Below are 17,182 nucleotides of genomic sequence, written 5' to 3' on the forward strand. Positions count from 1 at the left end.
CGACCTTAAAACTTGAGCACTCCAATTTTAGGGACAAAAGGAGCCATCTAGTTGAATATAAAAGCAGTCCAAGGGTTTCACAAGTTTTTTCGATGCACTTTTGCATCGCTTGTCCGCATTAGAGTCACAGGCAAAATACAAAAGCGGAGTACAACATTGACTAGTTGCCAGCATGGTAGGCAGTAGGCTGCGTGTAAACCATTCACAATTTCACACCTAAATCCATCCCAAAGGATAAGTAAGAGGCATCAATAACCGAGCATTTTTTTTTTTTTAATGTGGCAGGAGGCACAGCAGAGGTAGAACATGAAAATGATATGAATTATAATCGCTTTAAGTCTTAGCATGTCAAAAGATAGAATAGCCCAGTAGCACTTTCCTAAGTTGAAAGTGTTGTATTTGTGTTTGAGGGTTTTTCCTCCTACAAGAAAAAGGGAGTAAGATGGCAATGAATGGTCTTTATTGTGATGCCACACACAAAGACAAAAGAATTGAATGCATGTCCTGGTGCAACATGAAGTTCTTATCATTAAAACACTTTATAAGTTAACATATACAGTACAACCAAAAAAAAAAGCATGTATTCACTCTACTGTACAATTTTCTCTTGACTCAAGAACCGATTTTATAGGTTCTTGATCATCCGCCCATGCGCTCACTGACTTTCATTGATTTCTTACCTCATTTTTATTGAATTTATTTGGAACACAGTGAAACTCCATTTTTGGCAGGGGATAGAATATCCAACTAAAGGGTTTGTAATTGTGTATTGGTGCCCCAAGATGGTGGCAAAGTACTTAAAATGGAGAGGAAGTACGAACACCACGCTTCTAGAATGTACACCATCATGAACCCATGAAAGGACTATATTCACAAGTTCAATTATTCAAGACAAGCAGACAACTTTCACATGAGATTCATCTTTTTTTTTAGCTCGCATAGATACTAGTGATGGGAAAATAAGACTTCAATTTTTTTTTACTCCACTAGATGGCACTATCGGTTTAAAGAAAGGGGTTTAAGAACTGGTAAGTCGGTGTACTTTCAACCCAATGGTGAACAGAGAGCGCCATCTAGAGGAGTCAAAAAATACAACAACTGGTTCATGAAGCAAATTCAAAGCTTCATTTTCCCATCACTAGCCTTATTAACAAACTAGCATGAAATGGCATAACGTCATACATAGGCAAACAAATATGCACAAAAGAACTTCATACAAACAGTCTGATGTCATTCAATTGACTTTTGGGTATTTAAACACAATAAATGTCACGGACGGACCGCAAAGGAAAAACACTATTCATGAATTCAGCGTAACAACATGACCGAGATTTCACCAGATAGCAGCAAAGTCTGAATTTTATTGCTTTGGACTGAGAACAAAATCAGGCAGAAGCTGAGATTTTCAGCATATTACGGAGGATAGGTTCCCAAAAATTTTAGATGATGCGAATTTGCGAAAGCAGAGTTGCAAGCGTGGGGCTTCACTGTATATTCATTCGCAAGGCAGAAATACCAGAACGTATGAGCGCGCAAATTAAATGCATCTCTTATTAACATAAAATGACCCTTTTTCCACATTTGCTTTGAAACAATAATGATTATTAACGATGAATAAAATTCATCCTGCTATCAATATGCTATTTCTATTCACACGTAAAGCTCAGAATCAAGTTTATACTGTTTTTCAACATAATTCACACTCTCTGCCACACGTGTTCAATATGACATTTCTTCACAGCGGGTTTATGATCCAGTTTAACCGCTTTGTAAATGGTTAGAGTAGGCCGGGAACGCCGATTGTTATGACAAAGAATAAGGACGCAGAAGACGGGCAGCAATTGCACCCGCCTCTGTGTTTTTTTTGTTCCACTTCCAACAACAATGTTACGTCATCATCACAGATTACCCAGGGGGCAACGCGGCATTTTGCCAACAATCATAAGCAATCAATACACAACACCGATGAAGTGCAAATCCAGTTTCAAGAGCTCACGGGCATGTGCCAAGAACGTAATCCATTTAGCGTTGGGTGAATGAGCAGAGTCAACATATACAGTGAGCTTCTTCACGTTGCCGCCGTCCCTTTTTGCGCTCGTTTGATGGCGTTTGAGGAAGAAGAGCTCACGGCAGTTGATCTCATTTCATGGAGATCCTGTGATGCTCAAGTTCCAGATACACGATATCTTATTACATTATATACATGCGGCGTAATAGGAACAATCTTATCTTGTTGGCGAAAAGGAAAAAAAGTGAGAAACCCAAACACTAAAATTTTGCTTCAATTGCTTTTCATCAAGGTCGCAAATGAAATGTTCCAAAACGTATTTATTATTTCCATCGCAACATTGTACAGTATTAGCATGTATATTTAGAATGGATGTTAGGTATTTTAAAGTTTTCATTCATGGATTGTCCTCACAGATGTTGTTACATGCAATGGATCAATTGTTGAGTACGATACTTTTTCATGTTGATATTTGAAAGCGGAATAAGTCGTGGACTATCAATCCCGAGGTAATCACTCTAACTACAGCTCTTACGCTGAGAGCTGTTGGAGCCTTCCTCCTTCTCAAGGTGCACATTTCTTCGAGACTATAGCATGACCATTTTCTTGCTATGGGTATTTTTTTTATCAATAATGGCATTATTACTCTGAGTTACAAAAGTGCCCTTGTAAAAAAAAAAAATCTAGAACAAGGGCGTCAAACTCAGTTTTGTCATGAGCCATTTTGACTGTGAGCCCATATAAATGTATGACCGCCTTATATTATCACATATACATTAGAAATTGATGGATTTTCTATTTTGAAATTAGAAGCCAGTCAATTATTGTTGGTTCAAATAGTTTTCAATTAAATTTGAAATTGGTATGGGTTAAAAAAAAAAATGCTTGTGATATCCCACATTGCAGTGGTGTTAAAAGTGAAGACAATTTGCGAGAATCATGGCGTCAACGCACATGATTTGCATTCGCGGGCCACATAAAATGATGTTGCCGGCCGGATCCGGCCCCCGGGCCTTGAGTTTGACACCTGCGGTCTAGAAGACGAAAATAAATGGTCATGTATCACATTTCCGTTTCAAAATGGCATGGAAAAAAAAAGAATTTATTAAAACATGCCGTCTGAGCAGGTATGCTGGTCTGATGCAATGACAAAATAATGCTCAGTTTTACAGTATGAGAGAACATTGGACCTATTGGTTAAGCTACAAATGTTATTTCTGATACTTTGGTCTGGATTTATTGTACAATAGACTCTAGAAGAATGGAAACATCTCCAGTCTTCAAATGCCGTGCTGCAAACGGCTCTTCAATTGAGACAAATTACAATTGAGCATTTTTGCGTCAAAATAAAGTGTTATCTCATTTTTCTAATGCAACGAACAACATATCCATCCATCGTATCGTCTTAAGACTCCGTATTTGTATAGTGTGCTTCATAACCGGCTTTTGCTCATTGGTGCTGGAAAGCAGCCCAGTTGTGAATGTAGTCAAAATTCTGTTGACATGGTCAAACCCTATTCCAAGGGAGTCCACAAAAAAAACAAAAAACATTCTAAACCTGAAGCTAGTCGGATTAGCTCCATAATGCTGTTTATAAATTCACATGATCTCAACAAACGCTCACACTTTTTCTTTATATACAATATATAAGACGGGAAAAAAAATCATGCTGTGGCCTTCCAGATATCGCTGTAGAGTTGTGTTCCTGAGATATCACAAAAGAAGCCAAGACCAACAGCTCAGAGGAGAGACTCAATTGCGGCAGTGTGTGTAGCTTGCTAAATACACAGGCAACGGTTCTTCGTATTGCAATCTACAGTATGTGTGTCTGTCCTTGACAAAAACTAAGCCAACTGATGGTTGTCCAGAGTCAGAGGCTGGAATGGCTTAGTCTAAAGACTGCAAACATAGAGGGACATCAAGCCTAAGACTGGATAACAACATTTCAAGCTTCCCCATGAAGACTTCGCAACAAACGCAGTAAAGACGACAACTGTGCTTGTTGCCGCGACACATTACTTCAATCCCATCGAATATTTAACAAGAAGCTCCAGCCCTGGACATATCCCTCAAGTTTTCTCCTCCTGTGGGGGACATTGTTCACGCTGAAAGAGTAAGGTCACGCCCTTCCGAAAACGGTGGTCCCTTACGCTGTAAATGATCACATTACAGCAGCTGTTTGCTGTTAGAATCCAGAAGGCGACAAAGGAGAAGTTGCACCAGGTGTATCCCACCACGTTCCCGAGCACAAATACTGCGATGGGAGAGAAGGATGCGGTGAAAGCAAACGTCAGTATGCTTATCGTCTTAGCGGCTTTAATATCTGAAAAGGAGGGTCTGTGGGGGCACGACCCTCCCCCTCCATCAGTCAAACTCCCCTCTGAGAGGAGTTTGCGTCTCCTGGAGTACTGCCTGATGCTTGTAAAAGACATAATGTTAACAGCCAATGTTCCACCAAGGAGCGTAAAGTCAAATACTGGGAATAACAGCAGGATGTTGGCGTCATCTGGCAGCCGGTTGCCGAGCAACACCGGGGAGTAGTTGCACATACGGCTACACTCGTTGTACTCAAGGGTGAAGTTGCTGCTGAATAAGAGAGGCGCAAGTGCCAGGAAAAAGCTGGAAGCCCAGGAGAGCAGGATGAGGATGAGAGTTCTCTTCCGTGTCACCAAGGTGTCCTTGTGCAGTGGCCACAAGATGGCCACACTTCGCTCCACTGTCATGAGGAAGATGGTGCTGATGGAGACAAACGTACACCCAGCGAACACGGGTCCAATCAGCATGCAGGGCTGCCAGGGGTTCCTCTGTCCACTTAGAGGGGAGGGCAGAGATGCGAAACCACCCTGGTACCAAACGGGAGGCGTGTGGGTTACCATCATTGACACTTCAGTGTAGACGGAGAAAGGCGCCACTACCACGCCCACCATCATGTCAGCTATTGCCAGAGACACTGTCAACAAGAGATACACACTCATTAGCAACATTTACAACGGACAAAAAAAAACACTAGGTCAATGTAGTAGACTAGTTCTAGTAGTTAGTCTAGCTATAGTGGTTGTTGACTGGCGTACCTGTCAACCGCCGGATGTACTGAGTCTCACGAAAGTACGAAATGGCTGCTGTCACGTGAACGGATATCGGTACGCCGTAGATGATTGAAAAGGTGTGTCCACCCGTACAAATTACGCCCAAAATGTACAACTTGACAGGTGTGCAGCATTTCATATGGTGGAACACAGTATTCTGCGGGCTAATTTGCAGCACCGGGTGGCCATCAGTGGTAGTGTTCTAAGTGGTTTGAATACAATTTGACAGAAAGAACATTTTGTGTTAGCCTTGGTTGAGTCCTGCTGTGAGCCGTTCTGCCCCACTGTCATACGGTGTTCCACAGGGTTCAATTTTGGGGCCCCTGCTGTTTTCATTTTATTTGCTGAGGTGACTCTACAGACGACAGAGATACTCAACTCGCCCCTGCAAGCGCTATTCGGGTTCTTGATATCGGTAAAAAAAAACAAAAATTTTGAAATTGGACACTGAACGCAGTTACCTTTCAGGTAGCCTTGCGGTGTCCTGGACTGTCTCGTCTGCACAAATACAGTCAGAGTGATAACATTCCCGACCACGATTGCGAAAGTCAGGCTGACCATGAACGCAACTGCAAAGGCACGATTGAGAAAGCCGCAGCAGCAGACGGTACAGAGAGGAGCCACCGGCTGGTCCGGTCCGAGTTCCGCCAGAGAAGCTGGAGTCAGGTTAAAGGGAGAATCTGTGGTCGCCAGCAGAACGGCTGGATTCCCAACCACATCGGTTTCGTTCAGCAAAGCAGTCATGGCCCAGGATGGTCTGGTCGTAACTTATGTTGTTTGTCTGGTGGGGACAATCAGGAGACCATGTCCTGACTTCAGAGAATAACCTGTTGGGGAGACGTGTATCCATCATTGTTATGAAAACCAACTTTGAAACTCACACCCACTGAGGGACCATAAAGACAAATTTCCACTCACACTTGTAGCCAATTTAGAGTCTTCAATGGACCTAACATGCATGTTTTGGGGATGTGGGAGGAAGCCAGAATACCAGGAGAAAACCCACACAAGCATGCATACAAAGTCCACATGAGGGGCCAATTTCGAACACTGAATCAGTGTTAAAACAGTTTGGGATTTTTCATGATAGTTCGTTTTTATTTCGTTTTGACCTTTGTGGGTTTTTTTTTAATATAGTTTATTAGTTTGTATTTTTTCGGAACTGCTTCGTTTTAGTTTAGTTTTTATTAGTTTTGGAATTTCAATTTTTGACACTTCAAACATGAAGTGTTTGTTGAGTGCACTTTTTTTTTTCTTTTTTTTTTAAAAAGGTCACAACATAGAATATAGTAAATTCTCAAACAATTCTCAAACAATTCTAAAATAAATACATTCAAAATGAACCCTGAAAGCTCATGTATGATATTAATTGACAAAGACGAAAACAACGGACAGTTTTGCTTCAATCATTGTTAGTTGCAATCAGTTTTATCGGAAATGGGCTTTCACTTGTAGAGCGCTTTGCAACCTTAGGTAATCAAAGCGCTTAACACAGTTTCCTCATCTACTTACTGATGACGCAGCATCGGGAGCAACAGGGGGTTCAGTATCTTGCTCAAGGACACTTCGACATGGTCGCAATGGCCGGGGGTTTGAACCTCTAACCTCTGGATTGAGAGACGACCACTCTACCGCTGAACCGTGCCGCCCCCATGTAAAAATTTTAAACAATTTCGATTTTGAAAAGCATTTTCGTTTTTATTTATCAAAAATGTATTTTCAAATTTAGTTTTAGTTTGTAGGTTTTCAGTGACTATAATAACCTTCCCCTAAACCTCAGAACTGTGAGACAGACATACCACCAACCCATTCTTATGTTCTACAACGTTGCATATTTTTCAAATATTTTTTTCTTGTTAATTTTCAAAGATATCTTTTTTTTTTTTTTTTTTTCCGGAGAGACTGATTTGCGACCTATATGAAAATTTCGGTCATCTGACTTTTGACTTCTAAAAATAGTAGTCACTAATGACTGCCATAGTTACAATCATTGAAATACATATTTACAATTGTGGTAGCAGTTTGCAGCGGTTGCTGCATTTTTCAGAGTGGTTAATTTTACCTTACTGAGCCAGAACAAAATGACACCTCTCACTATAATGCAGGATAATGAAAATGTTATGTGTTGTGCTGTTTGTGTGTATATATAAGCCACATCCATTAGAATATTTTCAGCCAGAGTACAGACTGACAAAAGATTTGTATTGTTTGCGTGTGTACTGTGCTTGTGCGCGGCATACGCGCACGAGCACCTCAGCATGCTGTCAGTAATCATTCGGAACATCTTAAATTCTGATCTCGGGGATGACAACAATGTGCACAGGTCCTTCAATCATTTATGACACTCGGTGCGCCGGAGAGCAAGAGCGGGCACGCGTACGAGGCAAACGGTAACAGGAAGGGACGCAGACAATGAAAAGCACAGATTTGGTTTGAGGAAAGTCACAAATCTGATCACGTTCTACAGCCGATTTGCCTTTGAGTGAAGAAACGGGGGTGCTTATATCTGCGCATGTGTAAATTAATCGAGTTACTTCACGCCCCAGTGCGCTGCAGCGATGATGTAATTTAAATCAGCTGGATTGATTGCATGAAAAGTGCCGAGAGTTCACTTTTCAAACACGTTGTAATCGCATGCATAACACTTCCCATCTATGGATAGAAGGGACAGTTAGTCAGTGTTCAATGCTGTCAGCTTTTAAATGACTCCAATTGAATTGTGTTGAATAACGAAGCCAATCATTCACTTTGAAGACACCCACTTCGGCGTACAAGTCATACAACAAAGCCATGTGTTTTATTTCAATTTGAAACGGTTGCCTTTGAAAACAATGTCTGCATTGCACCAGATTATGGATATGGTCAAATCAATTCATTTCACTGAAATGAGTATTAAAAAAAATATATGAAAGAAACCTCAACCTTAGAATAGCCGGGGGAGGGGGGGGGGGGGGTGGACAACTCATTAAGGGGCTGGTTACCTTTAGTGAAGATGACAGGCTAAAGTCCACCCTCTGGCAAGACTTCCAGTGCAGTGAGACCAGCAGCTGACAACACACACACACACAATTGTTAATAATGCTGTATGCACGCTGACATGGAGTATCGCCTTGTGTTTTGTATCAATTTAAAGTCCATTCACATATTTCAGCGTGTTCTATAAGAAGAATGTGTGTGTGTGTGGGGGTGGGGGGGGGGGGGTGGGGGGCGTGTGCGTGTGTGTGTGCGTGTGCGTGTATGTAGTGTGACTTGATGTCAGACCTTGGAAGGTCTTCTCACCCTGTCACAATTGATTCTCTTTTTAAATGAAAATTAACACAATGTGCAAAACGTTGTATTATACAGTATTTTTTTTAGCTGTCCACATACTATGCAAATTCCTTTCTATAAAGAAGTGTTGTGTTGAGGGTTTTCTTCGCCATTCCTATCAGAATACAACTGGGTGGTTTCTTTTTTCTCTACGGCAGTTATTTCACTATAGTTAAGTCAGCTGAGAACACTTTTTTATTGAAGTGTAAAAACACGAAAATGACTGGATTGTGCTAAGCCGAGTACAGTATAGGGGGGGTTATCATCTGGCAGCATCATTTAACCGTTTGATCTTGCTAACAGCCTTCAGATTCTTTAAATGTGAAGGAATGAAGCATTAATTTGACATCATTTGCTTGTATATGGACATTTTCTGGATATAAACCAACCAATGTACCAACGATATGTAAAAATTGTGTTTGTTATATTTGCTCTTTCTGCTTTCTAGTAATCTTTTGCTTGGTATACGCTTGCAGTCAATTTATGTAGCAACTGAGCATCAGCGTAAACGGGGGGTAAAAAAATATTGAGTAATGTCCCCTCAAAAAATGTTTAGAATCGCCTACTTTAGCAGTTACAAACCATAAACATGCAAAAAACTGTGATCCCCAAAAACTTAAGCATTTCAAACTCATCTTTCAATACCCTTGCAAATAAATGGCCTACAAATGTTTTGATTTTTTTTTTTTTAAATGCATGAAAGTGTGCATCTGTTTGAAAAGTAAAAAAAAGTCAAGAAAAAACACGACCTCCTTTGTTAGCGTGACATTGTAATAGCATGGCAAAGACTATATGTAACTTTCTCTAATAACCCAGGCTAAACTTAGCTCCTCCCCAACATACAAAGATCTCTCAGTAAAGATGTACAGTAGTACTTCCACTTATTTGCTTGACACCAATTACTACTTTCCTATTAAGAGGTTCCACACGGAAAAACTGAAATTGTGAAATTGTGAACCTTGAAATTCAGGAGATGACTTTACCTCTTATGTGGAAAACAAAGCTGCTACTTCACAAACTAGGCTGCAAAACTACATATGAGCTACACACCGACACGAGAAGCAAAGCGGCTCACATGGTCAACATTTAGCGGTTCATCGCAAAGATGCTGCGCTCAAGTTCTTCCACACTAAACTGAGTCAAGGGTGACACACACTCACGCGTCACTGAGCGGGAACCGATCCCGCGCTGCCCGCACACAACTGGGCCGTGTGCACCACCACACCATCAGCGACCTCAAGCAAAAATATTTTTCAAATATTTGAAAGGTGTCAAATCTGTTCAAAAGTAGTTTCCACATGCACCTTATTTTGCCATTAATTGAACATTAAGGACAAAAAAAAAAAAACATAAAAAGCTTTTGCTTACCTGCATTTGATTGATTTGAGCCATGAAGCAATTGAGCACAGGTTAAAAAGAAAAGAATCCAATAAAAGGAGCTTGACCTCGTGGACATGACTATCAAGGAAATCTGCTTCTGTGCGGCAGGAAGTGGAGACGGCGTTGGAAAAAACATTCAGCAATCCGTCACTCTCTCCATCCTCGCTCGCCCTGTGCTGCGATGGACGCACTCCACAGATGCCCCCTCCTCCTCCTCCTCCTCCTCCTCCTCCTCCTCCTCTCAGCCTCTGCATCGACACACTTACAAGAAGCAAGTTCACGGCAGCATCACAAGTGCCGCCGCCTCCTCAGATCTATCAGCACCTTTCGGGATTTGCCTTGTACAGTCAGGTTCACGCCAAGTGACACATTAGTAAACAACGCACACAATGAGGAGGGAAGACACTCAACACAATATTGTCTTTTTGCTTGCAAGGCGAACGCAGGGAAATGTATGATCACAGTTCCACAAAACCCTCTGCCCGGCACCTGCGCCTCCTCTCTTTTTTTTTTCTTAGGAGTCCCTGATTAAAAAGGTGTTCCAGCCTTAAGGGAAAGGGGAGCGAAAGCAGCTGGAACACTCTGAATTTCTTTGGTCTATGTGTGTGTGTGTGTGTGTGTGTGTGTGTGTGTGTCATTATCATACATGTGTGAAAGCAAAGCACACCAAGCAAGCTGGGCCTAGATTAGAACAAAGCTAAAGCTAAACCTACAAAGCTAACAAAGCTAACAAGTCTACTCATCAAACCTCTGTCCTTCATAATTAGCTAACAAGGCTAACAAGGCTAATCATCAACCTCTATCCTTCATAATACAAATGTGAGACAAAGGCACCATAACACATGAATGATTATATACATTATTATTCTTACATACAGCCTTTAGCTTAGCCTGCTATTGTACAATGCATGAAATGCATGTAAAATGTGTGCTGTATGTGTGCAAAAGTGGACAATGAGCTACAATGCCCCATCATAGTGTTAAAAATATATATACCTGTTAGACAAAATAATCCAAGAATACATGGTGGTGTTCTGAGAAAGGGACAGTCTAATTTTCTCCCTACATATAAGCATTAAGAATTTCTGATTTGTACCTCGGGTCAATGACGATACTGTGAAACTGTACTCCATCATACTTAATTTGAATACAGTCTTTCATGTTGAATTTTTCATTAAATGTTATACCATCACTGTTAAAACTTCCCCTGCAGGCATGCGATGCCTGTGTTAGATCCTCTTGAAAAATAGAATGGAAAATGTGACGACTATTCAATCAGGCTGATTTACTTCTTTTGGCGCCTGAGCGTTTTCTGCATCCAAATTCCTGTAGTGGCTGTTCAAATGTTCTTCTTGGATCATTGGTTTGTTTACCACGCAACGGTGTCATGACAGGCAGAGATGCCACAACAGGGCAGGCAACTCAGGCGATTGTTTGGGGCTCCTCAGCTCAAGGGGGCCAGGAAGCAGGAAATCAGATATGTGACATCCATTTATTGATAGGTGAATTTAGAGTCTTCAATGAATCCAACATGCATCATTTAGGAATGTATCCAGAGAAAAATACAGTTTGGCAGTTTGGTTGTTTTTTTTTTTTAACTATTGAAGCAAAGCAAGAAAGATTGTCCCATGCGCCATGGAAAACTGTCCAAATCATTTAGTTGCTGCAATTAGGTTAAAAAAAAAAAAAAAAAAAAAAAAAAATAAAAAAATCATTATGCACAAACTTATAATGCCAATTAAAGATTAACCAGAATATTTTGGACATTTTTTTTGGTCTATTTTTGTTATCTGTTGCTAGAACAAAAAAAAAGGAGCAGCTGGCTTTTAAAGAAATCCTCTTTTAGCAGCTGTGCAGCAGGGTGCAGGGGGTTCGCCTCCTTGGCCTCTAAAATATGAATATCCCTGTCAAAGCCATTACTTGCGAACAGTCTCAGAGTGGTCTTTCGTGGCTCCATCACTCCTGTAGAGCGCCAGATGCTGACAGTTTCGTTATGCTGCTGAAAGCAGAATTATGTCGCGGGATGTAAATAACTGAAAACTACATTTCGAGTATGGTTTCCATTCACAAAAGAAGGAGAAGGTCTTCACATTCACGTCCGTAAAACCCAACTACGCAAGTCTATTCGAAGCAGGGGCGGAGCCGGACTGACAGACTGCCCACCCAGTGAGATTCATGAAAAAATATATGCTTTTAAATTTTTGGTAAATTATTTTGGAATTTGTGTTTCGTTGTGTTTTTTATTTGATTGAATATTAAGAATGGCATGATTATGGTTGTCTAAGGAATCTCTGAACTTCATATTAATCAGTTTGTCATTACATTTGAATATAAACTCTAAAAAGAGTTGGGTTAAAAATAACACAACTTTGGGTCAAAAAAGGACCGATCCACTACTTGGGTCAATTTGACCCAACTTTGGGCTGTTTTGTACAAAACAATGCAAGAAAGTGGGTCGAATTGACTCAATTTGTGGATCAGTCCATTTTTGACCCCAAATGGTGTTATTTTTTAACCCAAATGTTTTTAGAGTGTACGATGTGTCAGGACAGGAGGATTGTGCTCAGTGAGAGAAACATTCAGGCCCTTTTTCCATTCTGGCTCCGCCCCTGATTCAAAGGATGAAACGTTTCCACGTCATCACTTCAAAATGAATGACAAAAGTCAGAAATGTAAATACAAATGGTGTGCTACATGAATACACATGAATCACAATTTGGTAAATTTATTAGTTTTCCATAAATCTATACATTTTTTTTTGAGAAATTATTGACCAATCAAAAGTGCTGAAAATGGCCTGCTCGCTACGACGATGTCATAGGTTGAACAAACGTGACTTTTGGGGGGCAGGGTCCGTAAAAGTGATGATTTCGCTGGTACGAGGATTCCACCCGATGCCAGCAATAAAGCATTTTAAGAAACTCAACTTTTTATTCGACAGCTGCCTCAGAGTTTTGATTTTAGATTCCGTGTTCAAATCCCAGCTCTGCACTTCCTCTTCCTGTGTGAAGCTTGCCATTCTCTCTAAAAACATCCCCAGGTTAAACAAAAAAGTGAATTCGTATTACGTAATAAAGCCAGTTGCATTATTATTATTTCATTCCACTTGAAAGAAATTAGCTCAAATATTAGGCGTGACAGATTACTTCCATTTTTTCTTCTTCTTTCCACGAATGGAAAAAAAAAAAACCCAGCCTTGTTACACAACCTCGATAAAAGCATGAGAAAAGAATGTCTTTTGATTATAATTACAGGTTTACAAATATCCGCAGCTCTCCAGCACCCTAGCGTGATGCTACAAGTGATCACTTGAGTTGAGGTCAAGACTCAAGAAAGTCTTGCGGTGTTTGACAATGACAGGCGAGAAAGACGTGTGAATGTTGCTAATCCACATTGACTTCCCTTAAATATATATATTATTCTCACGGCGAGAATACAACAGCTGCCATATGACGTGTTTGTGACAGCAAGCGATGCACCCTAAGCCAACAATGGAAATAAGGGGTGCTATGTGTTATTGAGGATGAATGATTCTGAGCTGACGTTGTGGCATTGAATTTCAAGGCGTGTCATGGCACAAGCTCTTTGCGTCTCCATGCTGTTTGATTTCAAGCTGCCTTTATTCCCAAATAAAGTCCAAAGAGCAAGCCTGCAGCTTTTCTGCCAGGACACTCTCAAAGTGTTCATTCTGCTCCTCTGTGAACACATTTCTCCAGTCACCGACTTGACCTACAACAGAGAGCCGATTGCTAGCCGGGCATTCATAACGCATTGTTTTCCATGTATTTCTATATATTGTGATATTCCAGTATGCGATGCCACTTTTTCCTATGTTTTGTGACATTGGCACATATTTAACATCAGCAAAATCTCATGGCACGCTACCAAACAAAAATGTCACAAATACAAGTAAAGTGAAACCTGCCTTTTTTTTTTTTTTTTTTTTTTAAACCTATTCTCCATTTATTTTATTGTTTTGTTACTGTGGTGCCATATTTCTGCATCTTGGCGCCAAGGAGCTATGTTGAGATTAGTTGAGGTATTTCATGAAAACACAAGTAGTGCTTTGCCGCTATCTTGCGGCATCCATAGGCAATTACACACATTTCCGGGGGGCGGTGTCACCGTGCACAGGCTAATCTCGTATTAGCATATATAGATGAGCACAGACGCGTTATTTGTGGCGAGTGGATCATTTTCGAAACGAAAGTGGATCATTTGCCGCGATCCCTGACGGCACATGCCGCCGCTCACCTCTCCTCATGAAGCGGCCCTTGCTGTGGTCCATGATCTCGTGAGGAATGAGGCTGCCGTTGATCATTTTGTTGTCTTTCATGCTGCTGAAGCTGCAGTGTGTCACGCAGCTGTTCACCTCCTCCTCCACCAGGGGATAATGGAGGAAAGAGCTCACCTTCACAATTGTGCCTTCCAAGTCCTACAGGAAAGGAGAAGAAGATGAGACTAGCGTTCCCTAATAAGGGGTAAAACAAACGCACGCTCCCGGGAACGTTCGTATTGACTTTATATTGGGATGACTTCCTTTTGCGATTACCATTGACAGCTCTTCATAGGTCACATGAAGCAGATTAGCCATCGCTCCTAACTGGCTTGTCCATCCTTTGATGTGGTCAAACCAGGAGCCAAAATGCACTGAAGAAGATCAGAATATGTGACTTTATTATTTCTCACACCATTTAAAGATAAAATAAAATACAAATAATTCCAAAATAAGCAAAAACGTGTATTGGTAACGTACCTGTGCCCTCCAGAAATGTGCTCAAAAACTCCTGAAAGGAACCAGCATCGGGCAAAAAATTGGCTAGTTTGTGGAAGTGGTAAAAAGATACCACGACATCTTTTGGGTTTCTGCTCACATAAATGACCTGAGAGGAGCAACAAAATCACACCGTGCAGATTGCGTTTCGTCTGTTGTGCCAACCGGTCGGTCGGACCTTAGCTTTGGAGCCTCGGAGCGCCCTGGCCAGCATGCGATGAGGCAGGTGAGTGGTAATAATTCGAGGTTGGCTTAAGGTTTCCAGAAGCGTTGTGCTGTAATGGTGCTCCAGCCAGGGAGCACGAGCCCAGTTTGGAACGGTTTGGGACACGTGCGGGTCCCCTTTGTTGGTGATCAGAGTTATCATTTGCTGCATCCATGTGGTGCCTGGGGGAAAAAAAAAAAAAAAAAAAAGTTACATTTGAAATATCACAAGATAATTTAGGACAGTTTTTTGCCTCCGACTTTGTGGGAACAGTTTTGGAGAACGTCGCGATTACGAGCACTTGCGACCTACATCTACATTCATTTACTTGTCAAAAGCGATACGGCGAAGCGCTGAACAAGTACTCGGGTTTCCTTACCTGACTTTGGATAGGAGACAATGAGGATGTCGGTGTCTTGAAAAGGGAATGTGAGAGCAAGCTGCAAAGACTCCTGCGTGTGCAGGTGTCCAGGAAAAGTGATTCCGCCAAACGCTTCTCTCACTTCCAACCTGGACATATCTGACGCTGGAATATTTCAGCGATGTTTGATCAGCTCACTCGTTATTGCCTTCCCGATGTTGTTTTGTCTGCGGTCAACTCTCTCAGTCTGCATGAGTGAGAAAGGCTACCGATTCAGATTCACTCTAGGGAGGAATTAAAAATATACGCACGCAGAACTGGAACCAAGCATGTAAATTTGGAAGCGTTTATACAATCATTGTAACATGTCACAATATGACCTTAATTAAATGAAAGAGAATCCACTCTTGTGTTTTATTCAGACAAATCAGCTAAAGGTAAGTTTGGCTCAAATCTTTACCGTCTTGTATGGATTTAATAAAATAGATAAAAGTTCAACCAAAACCTTTCCTGGAATCACTAATGTACAAGAATAGAAAATAGATACAAATACTGTACAACAAGTTACATCATCACTCATATACAGCGGGGCAGGGACGATACACTTTTGTCCCAATCCGATACGGATCCCGATACTTGGGGATGCAATCCGATACGTATTGCGATACTTAAATATTATAAAAATATATATTTAAAAAAACCGAGGCATATGTTTCCAAAATTTTAATCAGTGCCATTTGACATTCATACAAGTGTCACGATTGAAAAGTGCATAAACTATTCCCGATACACAGAAGTGCAATAAATAAAACTTCATTCACAAAGCTCAACTTTAAGGATTTATAGAATGAGCAAAAATAACATTAGGTATCGAAAGCATCGATACTTCATCAATGTATCAATACTTGGTATCGGCATAAAAAGTATCACGATACATTGCGATACAATCTTTTTTTTTTTTTTACAGTGATATTGACTTTGCTTTTATTATGTTTTTTGTTATGTCAAGTCCATTTGGCACATTCCAATTACAGCTAGAGTGGAAATCACACATACGTGTTGAATACTGATTATCGATTCGAATTATCATTTATTCCAAAGTTATAAACTTTCTAAACTTGGCGTAACAGAACTCCTGAAAGTGGTTGAAGCGTGAAATTAAATTCAAGAAAACATACCTGAATGTCAGCCTCTCGAGTCCCTGAAAGTGGTTGAAGTGTGACATGAAATTCAAGAAAACATACCTGAATGTCAACCTCTCGAGTTCAGCCAAGCAAAAAATAAAAAATTAAATGAAAATACAGCAATGTACCAAAGAAGCAGTAATTGGAATGAATGAGAAACAGCTAAGCTACAACCACTGATACTGTTTTAAAATATGAACCAAAGGACGTGAGATATGAGGATCAAAATGTTGACGTCAAAAAACAGAGAGAGGATCAAAGTTGTGATCACACTGGGCTACTAGTAATCCATCCGTCTTTTGTACCAGGTATGCTGGGGCCAGTCCCATTAGACGTTGAGCAAACAGCGTGAACAGGTCATCAGCCAATCAACCGAGAGGACACATAGACCAACAAGCAAATACGCTTAGAAAAAAAGGATTTGATCACTATACCAAGAGATACAGTAGCATCCCACACCATCGTTCAGAATCAACTCGAACATTTTTTTTTTTCAAGAATATGTTCTATGCAGACCCACTAGTTGAAACAAGGCACTATGATTGATAAGAAATATGAGTTAATCAGCAAAATCCACCCGTTTTTGCCATCTCAGGGGGGCGGCCATTTTTTTCACTTCTGTTAACTGAAAATGACATCACAACTGCTCAGGGCTCAGATAACGACCAATCACGGCTCACCTGTTTTCTGAAGCTGTGCTATGATTGGTTGTTCCACATGCGTATGCGTACTCATATTCCACAAGCACAATATTAATCAGAATCAGAATCAGAATGTTGAGTTTCAACTAGTGGGCCTGCATAGAACAAATTCTTAAAAAAAATGTTTTGGTTGACTTCCGCTTTAAGACAACACTGTAACTCAACTGTATTCCA

The 17,182-nt window shown here is 40.8% G+C and overlaps 2 protein-coding genes across 4 annotated transcripts; both read right to left on the reverse strand.

Annotated features, from left to right (window-relative positions):
* Positions 1 to 443: 443 nt before the first annotated feature.
* On the reverse strand, positions 444 to 9,974 carry LOC147149732 (trace amine-associated receptor 13c). 3 transcript variants are annotated; one of them, XM_086026796.1, is made up of 5 exons: positions 9,849 to 9,974; positions 9,564 to 9,638; positions 8,076 to 8,141; positions 5,556 to 5,921; positions 444 to 4,958 (listed from the first exon to the last, which is right to left on the reverse strand). In XM_086026796.1, the coding sequence occupies exons 4-5, from the start codon at positions 5,836 to 5,838 to the stop codon at positions 4,078 to 4,080; spliced, it is 1,164 nt and encodes a 387-aa protein (XP_085882922.1). In that variant the 5' UTR covers positions 5,839 to 5,921; positions 8,076 to 8,141; positions 9,564 to 9,638; positions 9,849 to 9,974; the 3' UTR covers positions 444 to 4,077. The 3 variants fall into 3 exon arrangements, with proteins under 3 accessions (XP_085882922.1, XP_085882921.1, XP_085882920.1); XM_086026795.1 differs by having other exon boundaries at positions 9,772 to 9,968; XM_086026794.1 differs by lacking the exon at positions 9,564 to 9,638 and having other exon boundaries at positions 9,772 to 9,968.
* A 2,366-nt stretch (positions 9,975 to 12,340) lies between these two features.
* Positions 12,341 to 15,737, reverse strand: sult5a1 (sulfotransferase family 5A, member 1). Its single transcript, XM_086026797.1, has 6 exons — positions 15,142 to 15,737; positions 14,736 to 14,944; positions 14,540 to 14,666; positions 14,336 to 14,433; positions 14,038 to 14,218; positions 12,341 to 13,512 (listed from the first exon to the last, which is right to left on the reverse strand). Exons 1-6 carry the CDS (start codon positions 15,278 to 15,280, stop codon positions 13,403 to 13,405), a joined length of 864 nt encoding a protein of 287 aa, XP_085882923.1. The 5' UTR covers positions 15,281 to 15,737; the 3' UTR covers positions 12,341 to 13,402.
* Positions 15,738 to 17,182: the final 1,445 nt, after the last annotated feature.

Source organism: Filicampus tigris, chromosome 3 (genome assembly GCF_054856515.1).
Source record: "Filicampus tigris isolate MCC_2025a chromosome 3, RoL_Ftig_1.0, whole genome shotgun sequence".
Lineage (NCBI taxonomy): Eukaryota > Metazoa > Chordata > Actinopteri > Syngnathiformes > Syngnathidae > Filicampus > Filicampus tigris.